This window comes from Lithobates pipiens, unplaced genomic scaffold (assembly GCF_037356315.1).
Source record: "Lithobates pipiens isolate NorthernLeopardFrog02 unplaced genomic scaffold, aLitPip1_a1.2 Scaffold_18, whole genome shotgun sequence".
Taxonomy (NCBI): Eukaryota; Metazoa; Chordata; class Amphibia; order Anura; family Ranidae; genus Lithobates; species Lithobates pipiens.
The window spans coordinates 74,532,970-74,553,113 of NW_027507758.1; the positions used below are offsets into that span (position 1 = coordinate 74,532,970).

The window sequence follows — 20,144 nt, forward strand, 5'->3', positions numbered from 1 at the left end:
ATATTGGCACCATAGCTTGTGGACTCTATAACTTTCACAAAGACCAAATAATATCCACCAATTTGTACTTATTTTTACCAAAGATATGTAGTGGTGTAAATTTTGGACAAAATTTATGAAGAAAAAATTACTAATCTGCTAAATTTTATAACAGAAACTAAGAAAAATTCATTTTTTTACAGAATTTTCTGTATTTTTTCTTTTATAGCACAAAAAATAAAAAACCCAGCGGTGATTAAATACCACCAAAAGAAAGCTCCATTTGTGTGAAAAAAAGGACAAAAATTTCATAAGGGTACAGTGTTGCATGACTGAGTAATTGTCATTCAAAATGTGAGAGCACCGAAAGCTGAAAATTGGTCTGGTTATTAAGGGTGTTTAAGTGCCCAGTTGTCAAGTGGTTAAATACAGTTATGTAAGCAACACTTAATTTTCTGGCAGTGCCCCTCTCTGAGACTAGACTCTAGATCCTCCCCTGGTTCACAGATCTTTTGTCTTCCTCCTAAAGTGGAACTTTACCCATAATCATGTAATAAGATAAAAAAATGTTTTTTAACAAGGAACATATTTTCCAAATTAATTTATATGCTACCATAATTGTGTGTTGTAAGTTGCCTCCAGCATTGCTCTTGTCTGTCTTGCTGGAGGCTGCAATTTTCTTGAAGCCCAGAGCTCCTGAGCAACAGTAAATCTTTAGGCTGTCAGCAGATCAGCCTCACTACATGGCGAACTGCAGTCCGGACTGAGCCACTGTCCCATCCAGTCCCACAGTCCCACTATTTAGGAGCGGCTTCTTCAACCCTAGCCTCTGCCGCTGCCATTATCAAGGCAGAGCAGGAGGTAGGATAGTAATGCACAGAGGACAGGAGGCACAGCCACACTGAATGGAGGACGGGAGCTTCTTGAGTTTAACTCTCCAAATTAACTAGCAGGTGATTGGTTGCTAGGAACACCAATAACCTGCTGGTTAACTCATGTAGCTCCCGTCCTCCATTCAGTGTGACTATGCCTTCAACTCTCCGATCTGTGTAAAGTAGGAGAGCATCAGCAAGAGGACTTGGCTTGACAGAGTGTGACATTGAAATAGATAAGAACTACAATCTAGTTCAAGGTTATCTGCTGCTGTTTCTGATTAAAAAGTATAAATGTGCATGCACATTAGAAGTAAACACTCTCTGAGACACGTTCAGCTCGGTTATTTCTAACTTCTGATTTATTTCTGGGCGGTGTTAATATTTTATACAGAAAGATACATCATTGCTACGTCCGTCTATTAGGTACATTTCATTGGTTAAAATACAAGCGAAATGGAGAAACCTGATGCTTGAAGTTTGGTTGAAGCTGGTTCTCTTATCTCATACGCATTCTTCTAAAGTGTGGGATGTAGGGTGCAGACGCCATCTTTACCTCCAAACAGAGAGCCAATCTGTATACTACATAATAAGTAAGGAGTTGCATAGAAACATGTATACACATAAGCAAATAGACATTTTCTGATTATCATTATGTACATTAGATTCCTTCACAATGTGAAGGATGCATTGCTGTGTGTGCATTGGGGGATGATTTGAAAGGGGGGGGTAAAGTTAAGGGGGGTAAGTGTTGGTGGGGAAGCGAGATGTAATGGTAAGAGGGGCAGTATTGGGGGTGATTTAAAGGGGGAGCAGTGCTGGGGGGGGGGCATGTAAAGGGGAGCAGTGCTCTAGTGGCTCTGATTTTCAGCACAATGCCAAAAAAATAGAGCGCATTTGAGCATGTGCAGAGCAGGCTTAGACTATGTATTACTGGATTTTAAACAGAGTAGACACTTATTTTTAAAGTTTTACATTGCTATACCTGCAGAAGGGGCCACCCTGCAGTCATCTAGTTTCACTTTAAGGAGCGTTTATTTCGCTAACTTAGCAGTGTAGATTTATTATTCTTAATTTTTAGTTGTCTCACGGCTTGTTAGGCCTCATCAGAGCAGGATACTGACTCGGCTGCCATCAGTGTTAATTTAGTCGACTAAAACAGCAAAAACATTTTAGTCGACTAAATGAATACTATTTTTCTTTTTTGACTAAAATGAGACTAAAACTTAAATGCCATTTTAGTCAAAAGACTATGACTACAACTAAATTGCAATTACTGAAATGTACTGGAGATTTTAGTCGACTAAAACGTAGGACATTTTATTTGACTAAAATGTACAGGAGATTTAGTCAACTAAATATGACTAAAACTAAAACAATTGCAGAAGACTAAAATGGGACTAAAAATAAAATGCCATTTTAGTCCTAAGACTAAAATTAACACTGGCTGCCATAGTATAGGGCTTGGAGTTGGCAGTCTAGTTTTTTTTTTTTCTATCCTCTATGTATGAAGTTGTTTCTATTTGTGCTCAGAGTGAAAGATTCAGCCTGTGCGTTTTGTTGCAGATGCAGAGCAGAGAGCTGATGTGTATATTGAAGGCAAGGACCAGCTTGGAGGATGGTTTCAGTCTTCTCTCCTCACCAGTGTGGCTTCCAGGAACAAAGCACCATATAAGTATGTACCACAGTTTCTATTTTAACATTCCAACTGTGTTTTATCTACAGTGCCTTGCAAAAGTATTTACCCCCCTTGGCATTTTTTTTCTGTTGCCTCACAACCTGGAATTAACATGGATTGTTTGAGAATTTGCATCATTTCATTTACAGAACATGCCCACAACTTTGAAGATTTTTTTTTGTTTTTTATTGTGAAGCAAACAACAAATAGGGCAAAATAACAGAAAAAGTCAGTGTGCATAACTATTAACCCCCCCCCCCCCCCCCCTATCGCACCTCCAAGTTGCTTTGGATAAGTCTGAGATTGCCACATGGGATTTTTGCCATTCCTCCTTGCAAAACTGCTCCAGCTCCTTCAAGTTGGATGATTTGCGCTTGTGAACAGCAATATTTAAGTCTGACCACAGATTTTCTATTGGATTGAGGTCTGGGCTTTGACAAGGCCATTCCAACACATTTACATGTTTACCCTTAAACCACTCAAGTGTTGCTTTAGCAGTGTGTTTGGGGTCATTGTCCTGCTGGAAGCTGAACCTCCGTTCTAGCCTAAAATCACACACAGAGTGGTACAGGTTTTGCTCAAGAATATCCCTGTACGGTATTTAGCACCATCCATCTTTCCCTCAACTCTGACCAGTTTCCCAGTCCCGACTGCTGAAAAACATCCCCACAGCATGATGCTGCCACCACCATGTTTCACTGTGGGGATGGTGTTCTTTGGGTGATGTGAGATTTTGGGTTTGTACCAGACATAGGGTTTCCTTGATGACCAAAAAGTTTAGTTTTAGTCTCATCAGACCAGAGCATCTTCCTCCATACATTTTGAGAGTCACCCACATGCCTTTTTGCAAACTCAAAACTTGCCATTTTGTTTTTGCTGAAAGTAATGGCTTTCTTCTGGCCACTCTGCCATAAAGCCCAAATCTATGAAGCGTACGGCGTATTATCGTCCTATTTACAGATACTCCAGTCTCTGTTGTGTAACTCTGCAGCTCCTCCAGGGTTACCTTAGGTCTCTGTGCTGCCTCTCTGATTAATGCCCTCCTTGCCTGGTCTGTGAGTTTTGGCGTGTGGCCATCTCTTGGCAGGTTTGCTGTTGTGCCATGTTCTTTCCATTTGGTTATGATAGATTTAACCTAACCCTGACTTGTACTTAACAACATGTTTTTTTTACTTGTTTGGAGAGTTCCTTGGTCTTCATGGCAGTGTTTTGGTTAGTGGTGCCTCTTGCTTAGGTGTTGCAGCCTCTGGGGCCTTTCAAAAAGGTGTGTATATGTAATGACAGATCATGTGACACTTAGATTGCACACAGGTGGACATCATTTCACTAATTATGTGACTTCTGAAGGTAATTAGTTGCACCAGAGCTTTTTATGGGTTTCATAACAAAGGGGGTGAATCCATACGCACATGACAATTATCAGTTTTTTATTTCTGAAAAATAGTTTTATGTATATATTTCTCTAATTTTACTTCACCAACGTACACTATTGTGTTCTGATCTATCACATATAATTTTAGATTAAAAAACAAAGAACCAATGGCTGTAATGTAACAAAATAGGTGAAAAGCCAAGGAGGGTGAATACTTTTGCAAGGCACTGTATTTCACAATGCAACAAGTACAGAAAAAAAGTGTGTTAATTCTGACAGAAATTTTAAGAGTTTTATTTGATGTGTATGCTTTTCTTTTTTTCTTATCATGCACTTTTTATTTTATTTTTGCGTTGTACAATATTTTATGAAAAATCAATAGAATAAAAGTCCCGCTCTCTTGCAGAGCTCAATCTAGAGTTGCACACTGATCAGTAATGCTGAGCCTGGTAGTACCACAAGCACAGTGTTACTGAGCTCCCTTCCCAACTTCTGCACAGCAGCCGAGCCTTTTCAGTGACATGACGCCTGTTAACAGTGCATGTTCAGTGTCACTGAGCACAATGCTGCCAGCCAATGCCCATGTAAAAGGCACAGTAGCCACAAAGGAAACTCTGATGCCAAACCTGCATTTTTAACTGGCTCAGCATCGCTGAGTTTGACTCCATGCATGTGTGGGGGCACGCAGGTCAATCTATGTATTTGTCAGCACATTACAGGTCATTCAATGTTGTCTGAAAGTTTTATTGAAGAAATTATCACAGCACAAAGGAGCTGTGCAGGACCTCTTTGTCAGCCATGTGCGTGCGTGTGCACACAGGCTGTGCTAGCGATCAAGACATCTGTGGCAAAGGAAGGTGACAAAATACTGACTGCCTTGGTTGCCCGCCCATCTTATGGCAGTGGGTGAAACCCTCATTTTCTTGCATATGTTGCTTCCCTGCTGGTACTTTACATCTTCCTGCATTTTTGGCAGTGAAGGAGCAACACCTCCTTAATCCAGCCAGTGTAGGAGCAACACATCCAAGCAGCTGAGAGTGGAGTGCTTGCCTATTGCAAGTGTGATATGGGCTTTAGAGTGTGATCAGCAATAATAATTGATTTGGGGAAAAATACACACTTTTTAAAGTACAAAAGCAGCCTGAGCTTTAAATACCAAATCTGGGCTCAACAAAATAAATGTCTGTTGAATAAAGGGGCTGCATTTTTTTTTTTACCTGACTCTCCCCACTTCAATGCTGTTCTCTCCTCCCTAACACTGTGGGAGGAGTCTCAGCGTCATCAGGTACAGTGCAGGGCCATTATTTGGAATCGTATGTGGTGGAGGCAGGAGTCTGACTGCGACCACCAGCAGCTTACAGAGGAGGCTGAGATGGACTGGTCACAAGGATCGAGAAACTCTGCTATAGCGTGGAGAAGGTATTACAGCCTCTTCTGCAACCTCTAGAACTTAATGTGTTACTAAACTCACAACAGTAAAATCAGTGTGTGTATGCAGTAAATCATGCTTGTTAAACTCACTGTGGAACCTAAGGGGTTAATCACCTACATTGTGTAAAAAGGCTGTTTAATCTTGTATGAGCAGGTCCTCCTCTTCTTTCACTGACTCCAGAACATTTCCTAATAAGACAGAGTCTTTGGAGTAAGGCTGCACATGCTCAGTTTGGTGTGTATTGCTAGATAAAGTGTTTTTTTAATTTTCTTAGGAGGGTGCATGTGATCAGTGCAGGGCCAATCAACACTGTCCAGACAGAGGGTCAGGAGTTATGCATCCTGATAGGACAGCTCACTGCAGTATGAAAACTCTTCCTACAAGCTTTACTAGGAACTAATATAATCACAAGACTGCTATATACTGCTGATGAACAAAGGTATTTAGCAGTTTAGATTTACTAAAATAATTGCATTTCCGTGTTCTGTGTACTGTGGGAGACCAGATATAGTGAATGCAGGGTCCTGGGTTTATTAATAGTATTTTCTTTGTTAAACCCAAATTTGGGCTTTAAAGCTAAAAAAAAGGGACATTACACACCCTCCTCCACTCATAGAAGTCTTTCTACAGATTCTAAAAAGGAAGGATAAGCAGATGATTGAAAAGTCCACCTCTTCCATTCTTAGATCATGTTTAATTCATAGAAGCTGTAGTATGGCTACTGTGAATGGAGGAGGAGGCAGAGAGGGGGTGGGGGCACAGTTGGCCACTCTTTGAGTGCTTGCCATAGTGCCCTCACTTCTTTTAACCCCGCTGCACTTGGAAATTGTGGGGGTGGGATTGAGGGCGGAGGATTTTAGCGAACAAGACGACGGCAGTGCAAGGCACACATCCTACTGACTGTAAGTAATGTCCCGTGTGCTCATTTTTGTTTTTTTTATTTTGTCTACACTTAGGCTTCAAGACCGGTAGTCATTAGTATCATTCACTGTATAAAATAGGTTAGGGCTGCAACTAATGATTATTTTCATAATTGATTAGTTGGCCGATTTTTTTTTTTTTTTTTTTTTATTATTGTTTAGATTAATTTGTTAATTGGATAATAACCTTAAAGGGTGTATAATTTAGTTAATATGTAAAGTTTTAAAAAAGCGGAGCTGAAAAAATAAAAATAACGATTTAAAGTCAGCAGCTACAAATACTGCAGCTGCTGACTTTTAATATATGGACACTTACCTGTCCAGTTCTGTCCCTCGGCTCCCGGGTGGAGGTGTCGGCATCTTCGGTAAGGAAATCAGGAAGTGAAGCCTTGTGGCTTCACAGCCTGATTCCCTACTGCGCATGCGGGAGTCACACTCTCACTGGTCCCTGCTATCTTCTGGGACCTATGTGCCTCCCCGAAAAGCGGAAATTCAATTTTTGGGTGGAAATCTGCTTTAAATATCTACAGTATATGCAGTGGTATATACAAATGACCAGCTATATGGTTGGGGAGCAAAGTATCTAATCCACTCTGAGAATAACAGACAGAAAAGATACACTGTATATACCATTAGAGGTTGAATCTGGTTAATATCACTCAGAGATTACATTTTTTATTTAACCACTTCCCATCCTGCGCATAGTAATATGAAGGCCGCAAGGTGGCTCTGCCATCCTGGGTGTCCATCATATGACTTCCAGGCCATCTAGGGGGCGTGGGCGAGCCCTGTGTGTCACGCGGGAGCCGATGCGTGTCCCCGGTGGCCGCGATGCTTATCACAGAGCAGGGATGTGGATCTGTGTGTGTAAACCCACAAATCCACGTCCTGTCGGTTTACATACTCTGGCAGAATTTGATTTCTTGGCCATTTTTCAGTGAATATGAATGATAATGATGAATGATAATGATGAATGATAACACAAAAACTTTTCTTTCACTCATGGTTAGTGTTTGGCTGAAGCCATTTTTTATTAATCAACTGTGTTTACTCTTTTTAAATCATAATCACAACAGAAATCACCTAAATTACCCTGATCAAAAGTTTGCATACCCTGGTGATTTTGGCCTGATAACATGCACACAAGTTGACACAAAGGGTCTGAATGGCTATTAAAGGTAACATCTACACCAGTGATCTGTTTGCTTGTAATTAGTGTGTGTGTATAAAAGGTCAATGAGTTTCTGGACTCCTGACAGACCCTTGCATCTTTCATCCAGTGCTGCATTGAGCTTTCTGGTTTCTGAGTCATGGGGAAAGCAAAATAATTGTTAAAGGATCTGCGGGAAAAGGTAGTTGAACTGTATAAAACAGGAAAGGGATATAAAAAGATATCCAAGGAATTGAGGATGCCAATCAGTGTTCAAATGAGGGGTTCTGTTGAAGCCAAACCACGGTCAGGTAGACAAACTAAAATGTCAGCCACAACTGCCAGGAAAATTGTTCGGGATGCAAAGGAAAACCTACAAATAACTTCAATTGAAATACAGGACTCTCTGAAAATGTGGTGTGGCTGTTTCAAGGTGCACAATAAGGAGACACTTGAAGAAAGATGGGCTGCATGGTCGAGTCGCCAGAAGAAAGGCATTACTACGCAAATGCCACAAAGTATCCCACTTACAATACGCCAAACAGCACAGAGACAAGCCTCAAACCTTCTGGCACAAAGTCATTTGGAGTGATGAGACCAAAATTGAGCTTTATGGCCACAACCGTAACGCTACATTTGGAAAGGAGTCAACAAGGCCTATGATGAAAGGTACACCATTCCTACTGTGAAACACAAAGGTGGATCGCTGATATTTTGGGGATGTATGAGCTACGAAGGCACAGGAAATTTGGTCAAAATGTATGGCAAGATGAATGCAGTATGTTATCAAAAAATACTGGAGGAACATTTGCATTTATCAGCCAGGAAGCTGCGCATGGGACGTACATGGACATTCCAACATGACAATGACCCAAAACACAAAGCCAAGTCGACCTGTCATTGGCTAAAGCCAGGGCTGTCTTTAAGGCACGGCAAAAGGGGCAGCTGCCCTGGGCCCTGTCATTGTTGGGGGCCCAAAGCAGATGTCTCATACTTGCCAACTATCCCAGTTTAAATTCCCTTGTCCCTTGAAGTTTTAGTCCTGTGCTGTGTCCCAATATCTGTGTGAAATTCTGGTACTAATGCTACCCAGCTCTGCCCTATTGTTGTATACAAGTAACTCACCTGCAGACCCTGTGTTTACATGTAAATAACCGGCATTCATATGTAAACAGCAGCAGCATTAGAAAGTAAATCGATGCGGCTGGCGGCATTGATATGTAAATAAAGGCAGCATTCATATGTATATCATAGTCCCTGCAGTGAGGTGATGATGTGCTGTAACCTCTAGCAACTAATCAGTGAGCCATAATGTGTGCTGTAACCTCTAGCAACCAGTCAGTAAGCAGTAATGATATGCTGTAACTGCTGAAAACCAATCGCAATTTCTACCTGATCTGATACAGTAAACTGATTTTAAGTCTAGCTGCTATTTAGCTATTTATTGTATGTCTCAGAGCAGGTGGAGAGTGAAATTGCATGGGGGGGGGGGGGCAAGAAAATTTTTGCCCATGGTCCAATCAATATTAAAGACGGCCCTGGCTACAGCAGAATAAAGTGAAGGTTCTGGAGTGGCCATCTCAGTCTCCTGACCTCAGTTTTATTGAGCCACTCTGGGGAGATCTCAAATGTGCAGTTCATGCAAGACAGCCCAAGAATTTACAATAACCAGAGGCTTTATGCCAAGAAGAATGGACAGCTTTACCATCTGAGAAGAGCCTCGTCCACAAATACCACAAGACTTCAAGCTGTCATTGATGTTAAAGGGTACAATACACTGTATTGAGAACTGGGGTATGTAAACTTCTGATCAGGGTCATTTGGGTAGTTTCTGTTGTGATTATGATTTAAAAAGAGTAAACACAGTTGATTGATAATAAATGGCTTCAGCCAAACACTAACCATGAGTGAAAGAAAAGTTTTTTTGTTATCCATATTCTCTTAAAAATGACCACAAAATCATAATTTCTGCCAGGATATGTAAACTTATGAGCACAACTGTATGGGCATTTTAACTAGGAGGCAGAAATGAAGCTATATGAAGGGTGGAAGGGAGATAGACTTTTTTTTTTTTCTATAAAAGTAGCCCTAAAGCTGAGACTTTTTTTTTTTTTTTTTGTTCCCCAATGGATATGATCATTTTATATATAATGAACAATACTGGTAAAAGTTTACTCAAATACTAAATGTAATTGTAGAGCCTTCTATTACCTCCAGTCTATCCGCCTCCACCTTCTCTGGGTTCAGATGCTGATCTTCCCTGCACACAGTCTTTATAGTGATTATTATTTTTTTAAACAACAAACATGTTATACTTATGTGTTCTATGTAATGGTTTTGCACAGAGTAACCCTGATTCTCCTCTTCTGGGGTCCCCCACCGGCGCTTCTGTCTCCTCCTGCCTTCAGAGTGCCCCTATAGCAAGCTGCAAAGTACAGTATAGAGCGCCCCTATAGCAAGGTAAAATAAGTTCTGCCTTTAGAGCCACTCACTTCCTGCCCAGGACTACATGTCCCATGAAGCATTGCTCCTCACATATTAACATGTTCTCAGGCACTTACTGACATGTCTGGATGGTGTACTGAGCTGTATTTGTGCTGCACTGTATTTCTTGAGATTTAAATAATGCATTCTGTATGAAGGCCAACTGATCGGCTGGCCGATTAATCGATTATGAAAAGGGTTGGCTATTTTCATAATATATTAGTTGATTAATCGATTCGTTGTTTCGGCCCTAAAATAGGTTTTATTAGATTTCATTAACAACCCAACGCATCCTATGCTTTTTTTATTTATTTTTTTTTTTTTTATAAACATGTCTGACCTTTAGTTTTCCTGTCATTCCCTTTGCTCTAAGATATATTCTATCCTTGTGCAAACAAATGACATAATCTATAATTTTTGCTGTTTGACCTTTTGCTCTTCGGTCTGCTGTACAAAAACAGCCTTGCAGAAGTGCAGTCCAAGGTTTGTGTACATTGGGGTGCTATCGTTTCTTTTATTACTTTATGCCCTATAGTGCTAAACAGCTAAAATGTGGTTACCAAGTATAACTTGGTGATTGGGACATGAATGGTGTTTGCTGGGAAGCAATTGTCATTGAATTCCTGGATTACTTCTTGTATTTGATGGTGTAGAGTAGATGGGGTAATATAGCATTCTCACCTTACTATACTTTATCACAGGATGTTGTATTCACTAATGGATGTGTGTGCAACAAAGTGTTTAATAGAGCGTGTGGTGTGTACTATGTATTATGGTATGTGCTTATAAAGCCGGCCATAGGTTTTGTGATTTTCTTCCCTGCAGTCATGGTCATTGTTGATGGGGGAATCCCTCGCGCAGAGCTATAGTGTTCTCCTGGAAGGGGGGGGGGGGGGGGTTCGGGATCTGTCCCTGCCAAGAGAACACAATGATTAATGCTAGCGGCTGTATCCACTGGTATTAATCGCATGTTAAAAATTCGACATGCTGGTTGTACCCAAGTTGAACAGTGGATTGACTTGGGTACAATCAGCCTGCCCATAGATGGATCGAATCTCGGCCGGTTCCTGCTGTACTGGCCAAGATTCGATCTATCTGTGGCCGGCTTAAGACAGATTAGTCTGCCCCTTAAATAAACATGAATATTTTGCCAACACGATTCTGCATGCCTGCGGAAAGATCAGTTTGATTCTGTGCGTCCTGCCCAAAACTGTTTTCTAATTTTGGCTAGAATGGGGAAAGATTATAAGGATTATAATCCCTATAAGATTTTTAGAGCGTTTTAGGCCTTATTCACTAATGCAAGGGCTGTGTTTGGCCACCAAGGGATGCATCTGTGTTCTCTCTATCCCTGTGCAGGCAGAGTCCCGTTTCATTTTAATTGGAACACATCCGCTACTCCAAATTTGACAGCGCGTGCACGGCCCTGATTGCAAACTGGATGCATTCAGGGCCGTGCACTTTCACAGCTGTCAAATTAGAAGCAGCGACTGTGTCTGCAGCTGCTGCATCCCAATTAAAATTAATGAGACTGTCTGTGAATCCCTGTGTGGCCAAACGCAGCCCCCACACAGGATACGGGATCGAACCCTTTCTCATTTTATCAAAAATTATTAAAGATTTAGCTTACACTTTAAAGTGGTTCTAAAGTCAGAAGCTTTTTTTTTATCTTGATGCATTCTCTGCATTAAGATAAAACACTTTTGGTGTGCAGCAGCCTCCCTTAAGCCCCCCTAATAGTTACCTGAGCCCACCTTGATCCAGAAATGTTGCACAAGAGTCTCATACTCTCTCTCCCTCATTGGCTGAGACAGCAGTGAGCCAATGAGTAGAGAGAGGGGGCAGAGCGGAACCACAGCTCCGTGTCTGAATGGACACACAGAACAGCAGCTCAGCTTGGGTGCCCCCATAGCAAGCTGCTTGCTGTGGGGGTACTCAGCAGGAAGGAAGGGTCAGGAGTGTCAGCAAGAGACCTGAGAAGAGGAGGATCTGGGCTGCTCTGTGCAAAACCACTGCACAGAGCAGGTAAGTATAACATGTTTGTTTTTTGTTTTTGTTTTTAATGGGGAAAAAAGACTTTAGTATTACTTTAAAGTGGATGTAAACATTCATGAAATTTGAGATGGGCACAATAATCTGCAGTGTTTTCTTATCTCACTTCAAAGCAGGTCCTGTGGCTTTCTCCTGCTCCATTCTTCTGTTCTATTCTTATGTTATCAGCATGTAAACTTCTGACAAGTTCTCTGCTGACTGTGATAAAACAGGCCTGAATTTTGTGTCAATTTTGCTATGAATAGATTAGCAGAGAGCTGATCTATTCACAGAACAGCTCTGCATTTTTTTCTGCCTATGTGGTGAGGGGGTGTGTCTTTTCCTCCAATCAGCTGTCTCAGTGTATTGCCAGAATCCACACGCACAGGTGAATCAGGAAGAGATAATTCTAACAGGACATGCACTTTCTAAACGGTATATAAAGCTGAGCTCCAGCCTTACCTTCAGTCTTGTACAGGCCCTTTTCCTGTGCCTGAAATGTCTTACTTTAATTTCTCTACATACTGTGAGCTTCCCACAATGTGTGTTAGAAGCTCTAGCAAGTCAGATAGAGCCCACTTCATGTTCTGGTTATAGAGGACAGCCAGTCCCTGGCTCGCCCTTATCATTTGTTGACTTTCAGTTGTTTTCAGTCACGGTGGCATGCAAATCCCACTCCTTCCTGCCAATTAGGAAGCAGGTCCTGAGACTCGTCACCCGGTTGGCCGAGAGGAGAAGTGATCCTATTGGGTTCCAAGGAGGGAGGAGAGACAGGAGTAGCCGCCCGTAAAGCACCAGGAAGAGAAGACGCAGGGTGAAGCCGCCGCCCTTAGGAAGCGCTGCCCGTGACCTAGATGGGGAAGTGTGGTGCTGGTGACTGACTGGGGGGGGGGGATTTGGGTGGATTGATTGCCGCTCCCCCCCCAAAAAATATACCACCAGTCGCCACTGATTCTTACCAAGTCGTGACAATGAATCTCCCAGCAGAGGTATGGAAAGCAGGTAACGCCTAACATGGGTTCTAACACCATATACTATCGGAAAAAAAAAAAATCAGAATAGGAAATATTCCTTGTAGGGACACAGACATCAACAGAAGCCTTAAAGGTGCACCATCTAGAGGGACATTGAAATTAAAATTTTGGTGCCGAAAATGAAAATTATCGGCACCCTTTTCTCTATTTGAAAAATGATGTTATCTCTCTTTTTGTTTGATGATTTTCATCGGCCAAAATTTCGGTGCATCTCTAGTGCGAACCCTACCAAACTCTATCTAAAACAAATCAAAAGTGTTTGCTAGAGTTTCACTTTTTTCACTATTGATTAAAAAAGCATGCTCTGTCATATTCTGTCTTTGTGTCTTTTAGGAATGTGATAGTCCATGGATTCGCTCTGTCTGAAACGGGAGACAAAATGTCTAAATCCATTGGAAATGTGGTGGACCCAGATGTCATCATAAATGGGGGGCAGGTAAGATTGTTACTGTGGTGGTATCTTTATCACTAATAATTATTATGGTTACTCAAACATCTTTTGTGGAAATATGGGAACCCTGTAATAAAAATAACTATATTGCACTATAGAATTGTCTTTTACTACATAACTTTATTGCTACCACTAGGGTTGAGCTGATACCGAATATTTTCACGAGGAACTTGTGAAAATGCACCGCTACCCAAAACCGATACCTTTGAGCTACAATTTGAGACTACAAAATGAATGGGCTCAAATTGCACTGCAAAGAATCGCATACGATCCCGCACTGCTCCTGTTTGAACCCAAGTTTGCCATAGTGATTTCAGCCTGGGTTAATACAGGATAAGTGTGGGAAATCACATGCACTGCATTCCTGTTCGAATCACATGCAATTCTTTGCAGTGCAATTTGAGCCCATTCATTTTGGACTCCAATTGCACCTCAATTAGGTATTGGTATTCGCCGAAAAAAAAAAAAAAACTGTATTGGTTCAACCCTAGCTACCACCCCACCATCTTAATACCATGCAAAATATAATTTATGTCTGTCCAACTAGCACAGATTATCGATTTGCTAAATGTTTGCCACACTTTGCCCTGGTTCACACTGCTGCAGCTTTTAAATCTCGCTACTTCAGCGCAATTTCAAAGCCACAAATCCAGTGCGATTTGCACTGCCGATTTTATTGCGGCTTGTGACTTTTACAGACATCTATGCAAGTCTCCATGAAATGGGGGAAAAAGTAGTGCAGGAACCTTTCTCATAATTGCTGCCACAGGAGTTGCAGCAAAATGAACGGTTCCATTACCGGCAGAGGGAAGCACCTTTTTTCAAGCAATTCGGAACTGTCAAATCACATGACAAATGGCACCGGTGTGAACGAGGGCTTAGAGGTCTATTTATACCAACAAAAAAAATGCTTTTTGAATGGCTCAGCATACATGCAAAAGTCATGAATAATACCCATATTGTTTTTAATATATTTGAAATGTCATTTTCCATTTGTTGCGTTTTTCAGGGCGAATGTAAGATTCCCTAACAGAGGAAATAGTCTTAAAGGAGAAGTAGGGCTAAAGCTCTTTTTAATAGATTTTCACAGCTGAGGAACAATTTCTCTCCAAAAAGTAGCAGCCGAGGGTCAGCTTGTGTCACGGTTGATATGCAAAGAGAATATATTGTGTGTCAAGTACAGTTTAAATTTAGTGGAATTCTTCTACCATAGAAAGCTAATGTGTTACAGGGGCACAGAGGGTCCCTATTCATCAGATCTTGGTGCAGCCTAAAGACATGTGTACTAGACTAGTTTTTCTATTGAAAGCCTGTGGCGTGCAAACACACTCAAAAACTTCACCTGGTGCATAAAAAATGTGCACACACATAAAGAGTGACACAAAAAAGTGCAGACGGGTACACAAGCCCTCTAAAATCAGAGGGCCTTGCCCTGAATCCGCTCCAGACGGGGACAAGGACACTTAAAACTTGGTCTTTCTGACCGAAACCAGGCAGACCCCGTTCTTTGAAAGGTCTGCCGAAACAGACCCACCCAAATACTAGGTGAGGCTCCCCCGAAGCGAGACCCCAACCCTAAGAGAGAGGGCGAACTAAGCCAGAAGGCCATGTCCACCCCCTCCCCAGACTTTCAGGACAGGCCCTGGGACCTGTGACACTACTCATCACAGCAAACGTGCAAAGTGACAAAACAAAGACGTGGCACACACAAAATAAATAACGTGGGTAAGGGATAGTGACGAGGAGAGTGAAAAGAGTGGCCATTGTGTGAAACTATGACCAGGCCCTCCGCCTCGGAATAAAAAATTCCAAAAGGCCCGGCCCAAGAGGCAGGTGCTAAAAAAGCATGTTGTTATATGGTGCAGTGTCCTTGGTGCCCAAAATCAAAGTGACCCTCACAGTGATATTTTTTTTTTTTTAATGCACCCCTGGACTGCCACTCTAGGGACACATACTCCATAGGCTTTCAAACCCCAACCCTAACCCACAGCCCAGACCACAGCAGCCCCCACTCTGGTCAGGAAGGCATGTAGTTTAGGAAGCTTGGGGAGAGCCTGCCCACCACAAGCTCAAACCCCCTCTCCCGTCCCTCCTACCTAATTACATCCAGAGGTACTAAGCTTTCCTCCCCACTTTGCAGTTCCGACCCGGTGTTCCCTCCCGGTAAACTGTCCGGAGCTAGAGCTACCCCAATCTAGGCCAGAAGGCCAGGGACCCTCCCCTCTGGATCAGACCCAGATGCAGCACCCATCCTCACCAGGAGCACCCTTCCAGACGGCTTAGACTCGATCATGTATCGGCCCCCAGTTTACTGTCGGGTGGCACGACATGACCCCTACCAAAACCGCCCTTCCAGGTGCTAATTACGTCATTGGAGAGTGCTGACCAAACCCTCTCTATAGGGATGGAACAGCGCCTCCTTTGGCAACTGATAAGAACAGATACTACACTTGATCTTAGCCAAAAGGCTGAGAAGTGATTAGTGATAATGAAAGGATCCTACAGGGAAATAAAACCGAAAGGACTGATCCAGACATGGGTTTAACAGAGATGAGCTTCCAAACTCATCTCCAATCAAACATCAAAATCTTGTATATTTTTTTTTTTTTAACTGCAGACTCATTTACTGACACAGTGGGAAAAAAACAGGATAAAAGAAAAAAAGCATCTGTAATGCATCCGGAAACATATCAAAAACGCATTGGAACGCGCCAAAAACGTGTAAAAACGCGCATACAGAAGCTCATCCAGAACACATCTGGAGTGCATTTTTGTGGCGTGAGCCAGCCTTTAATCCAAGCGATTAACTTTCCCAAAAGAGAGCTCATGTTACAATGTTTAAAGTATAACTAAAGGCAAAACTTTTTTTTTTTTGTTCCTAAAAAAAATCCCAAATTTTGGTTTGTCCCCAGAAAAGTAATAGAGGGAAATCTTCCAATGAGGGCACTAGTTGTGGTGACCTGCGGGTCCCCAAGGAATTGCCTTAACTTGCAGGGATTTCCTCTTACTTCCTGTTTGTCTATGGGACAGGAAGTGAAGGGAAATCTTCGCAGTGGTACACAGATGGTGAAAAAAAAAATATAGGCACAATAACCCTCCCTTACTCTATCCAACATTGAAAGAAAATGTTTTGCCTATAGCTCTACTTTAACAAATCTAACACTAAATCCTTAACCACTTGCCGACCAGCCGCCATCATACTGCAGCAGGTCGGCATCATCTCGCAAACCGTCGTATCTGTACATCGGTCCCTTTAAGCAGGATAGAAGGTGCCCGCTGCACTATGGGGGTGGTGATACAATCATGGGCACGAGAGCCAGAACAGGGACGTGTGTGTGTGTGTGTGTGTGTGTGTGTGTGTAAACACAAAAATCCCTGTTCTGAGAGGAGCGGCAGATTGTGAGTTCCTACTAGCTAGGAACAACAATCTGTCATCTCCTATAGTCACTCCCATCCTCCTACAGTGGGAACACATTTAACCCCTTGATCGCCCCCTAGTGTTAACCCCTTCCCTGCCAGTGACATTTATACAGTAATCAGTGCATTTTTATAGCACTGGTCGCGGTATAATTGTCAACGGTCCCAAAAATGTCTGATCTGTCCGCCATAATGTTGCAGTTCCGATAAAAATTGCTGATCACCGCCATTACTAGTAAAAAAATAAAAATAATTAAAAGGCCATAAATCTATCCCCTATTTGGTTTGCTCAAACGTTATAGCATCTACACATCAACAAACGCTTAGTACGATTTTTATTAGCAAAAATATGTAGAAGAAAACATATCGGCCTAAACTGAAGAAAAAAAAATTGCCTTTAAAAAAAAAAAAAAAAATGGGGATAATTTATTATAGCAAAAAGTACAAAATATTGTGTTTCCCCCCCAAAAATTGTCGCTCTTTTTTCTGTTTATAGCGCAAAAACAAAATTAAAAAAAAAGCAGAGGTGATCAAATACCACCAAAAGAAAGCTCTGTATGTGGAAAAAAAAGGATATAAATTTTATTTGGGTGCAGTGTTGCGCAATGGTCAGTTAAAGCGACAGTGGCGTATCGCAAAAAATGGCCTGATCATTGAGCAGCCAAATCTTCTGGGGCTGAAGTGGATAAGAGGAGCTGCAGTCTGCTCACATAATTGGTATTAAAAACATCTTTGCAATTCTGAAGCTTCCCTCCAACCACTTTGTATATTATTTTATATATCCTGTGATTCTGTACTTGCCAGATATGCTTCAGAAATCTCCCTCCACTGAGTCTGGCTGCAACCATTTTAACTGTGGGCAACTTCAGCTGCTGCCTGTTCACTTCCTGGATTTACACAAACACACACCTCCAGCTCTGCCACTTTCATTGGCCCTCTTATGACTCGTCCCCCTCTTTTCCTGTGAAACTCTCACAAAAGTTAGAGAGAGAACTGTGCATGATGTCATAAGCCTAGGTCAATGACCAGACAATAAACAGGAAGTGGGCTGTATAGTATTTACTGCCAGAAAAAAAAAGTTTTACTATCCAAAGTTAAAACAACAAGGGGAGAAGATTTAATAGATGAAAAATGACTGAAGATCCTCTTTAAAGCGGGAGTCCGCCGGGAGTCCACGTTTTTTTTTTTTTTTTTTTTTTTTTTTTTTTTAAAGCCAGCAGCTACAAATACTGCAGCTGCTGACTTTTAAAATAGTGACACTTACCTGTCCAGCGCGCCCGCGATGTCGGCATCCGGAGCCGATCTCTCGATCGTCTCTCGGGTGCTGCCGCCGCCATCTTGGGTATGGGAATCAGGAAGTGGAGCCTTTCGGCTTCATTTCCCGATTCCCTACTGCGCATGCGCGAGTCGCGCTCTGCAATAAGGATGGACCCGCTGCCTCTGGGATCTGTGTGTTTCCCAGCAGGCAGCGGGGGACTTTCAGAAAGGGGCGTAATCTACGCCCCTTTCCGCAGAGAGCTATCCCGGAAGTGGGTGCAGATACCTGTACTGTACAGGTACCTGCACCCCCCTCCCCCCTGAAAGGTGCCAATTGTGGCGCCGGAGGGGGGGAGGAATCCAATGAGCGGAAGGTCCACTTTAGGGTGGACCTCCGCTTTAAAGTGTTCACCTTTTATAGTGAATCTGTAAAGGTGAACTAATACTGCCCCCTGGCTTTTGAAAGGAGTACTGCAGCAGGGTGCTGTGAGGTTTTAATGAAGCAATTTACAGCACCCTGCTGGCCCCTCCCACCAGCCATTATCTGCTTGCATTGCATAGAGAAGCACAGACACCTAGTGATTAGACTGGGTCTAAAATAAGGAATGTAAATTAAGTAGAAAGGTTTTATTTGAAAATGTCATTGTCTTGTTGATGTGGGAGGAGTGGAGGAACCATGGAATGAAGAATATAAGCAGATCAAACTTCACCTTTAATCAAACATATCACAGGATTATTTATGATTTTATAAATACATATTTTCATTATGTCACTAAAGAGTGATATTGCTTTCTTTACATCAGGACAAAACAAAAGAGCCGGCCTATGGAGCTGATGTCCTACGCTGGTGGGTAGCAGAGTCCAATGTCTTTACTGAAGTTCTCATTGGGCCTACAGTACTGAATTCAGCACGGGAGGATATCATTAAGGTAAGCCTGGATGTTTATGCAATGTTTGAGAGAGGACACAGTTTTCAGCTGCAATGATTCTATGGAAAAAAAGCTTGGACCACTTAAAGTAGATATAAACCGTGAATAAATGATTGCTTGAGCTCTGTAACCGAGCCATTTAAAAAAAAAAAAAAACTGTTTTTCACTTTTTTTTTTCTTTTTTTCCCTACTGTTTCACCTCAGTGCTACTGATCTCCAACTGCCTATTTGCAGGCGTTCCTGTGTACGGGTGAATGACATATTATAGGGCGGGTTTTGTAAGGGTGACAACCATGAAACATGCTTGCATAATGTGTTGAAACAGACATTTGTAGTTTCCATTGAAAGCCCGTGTGATAGGGTGACAACGCAGGATAACAATTGAGAAGATGGGGTTTAGAGGGTTGTCATCCTATAAGTTATAAAATGAGGCCCTACATGGTAGGATTACCAGGTAACAATGAATGCTTCATTTTTCAAATGATTGAACTTATAAGAGGTAACATTGGTCATACCAGATTATATGTGATTTTTATAGATTGGGTATATATCTGCTTTAAATTAGGGTTGCACCAAAACCGTCTTATTTACATTATTTAAACTGCCCACTAGTGTGTGTGTGTGTGTGTGTGTGTGTATGTATATGTGTGTGTGTGTGTGTGTATGTATGTGTATATATATATATATATATATCACACACACACACACACACGTGCATGTGATTCGGACAGGAATCACACCGCATTCCTGTTTAAATCACATGCGATTCCTTGCAGTGCAATTTACACCCATTAATTTTGCACCGCAAAGTATCAGTTTTGGTATCAGGAGCATTTGGGCGAGTACCGATGCTCGTGCAAATGCTTGGTATCGGTACTGGCAGAGATACTGGTATCGGTACAGCCTTACTTTAAAGTCATCCAGTCATTTTCTCAGCTGAGATAAATATTTCCTGTGCTTTGTCCTAGCAGGGAAAATGAACAAGTTTGGTTTAATGCTCCCCCTTCAGCCACTTTGCTACCTTACTGCTGTGTTCAAATGCCCGAAATGAGGAAAGGAAACCCTGTGAAAGCTCCATGTTATAGTATACAGAACTTACACAGGGCTCACCCCATCCCTATGCAGTAATGCTGGGCCA

At 42.0% G+C, this 20,144-nt stretch overlaps 1 protein-coding gene and 1 pseudogene across 1 annotated transcript in view; one reads left to right on the forward strand and one right to left on the reverse strand.

Moving 5' to 3' along the window:
- The window catches only part of IARS2 (isoleucyl-tRNA synthetase 2, mitochondrial), a 134,633-nt gene that overhangs the window by 101,223 nt on the left and 13,266 nt on the right, over positions 1–20,144 (forward strand). Inside the window, exons 15-17 of the mRNA XM_077485787.1 lie at positions 2,418–2,526; positions 13,286–13,388; positions 18,881–19,006. Of these exons, the coding sequence (XP_077341913.1) occupies positions 2,418–2,526; positions 13,286–13,388; positions 18,881–19,006 (338 nt within the window). The remainder of the gene's footprint in view (positions 1–2,417; positions 2,527–13,285; positions 13,389–18,880; positions 19,007–20,144) is intronic.
- LOC143990584 (U2 spliceosomal RNA) lies at positions 15,777–15,883 on the reverse strand (annotated as a pseudogene).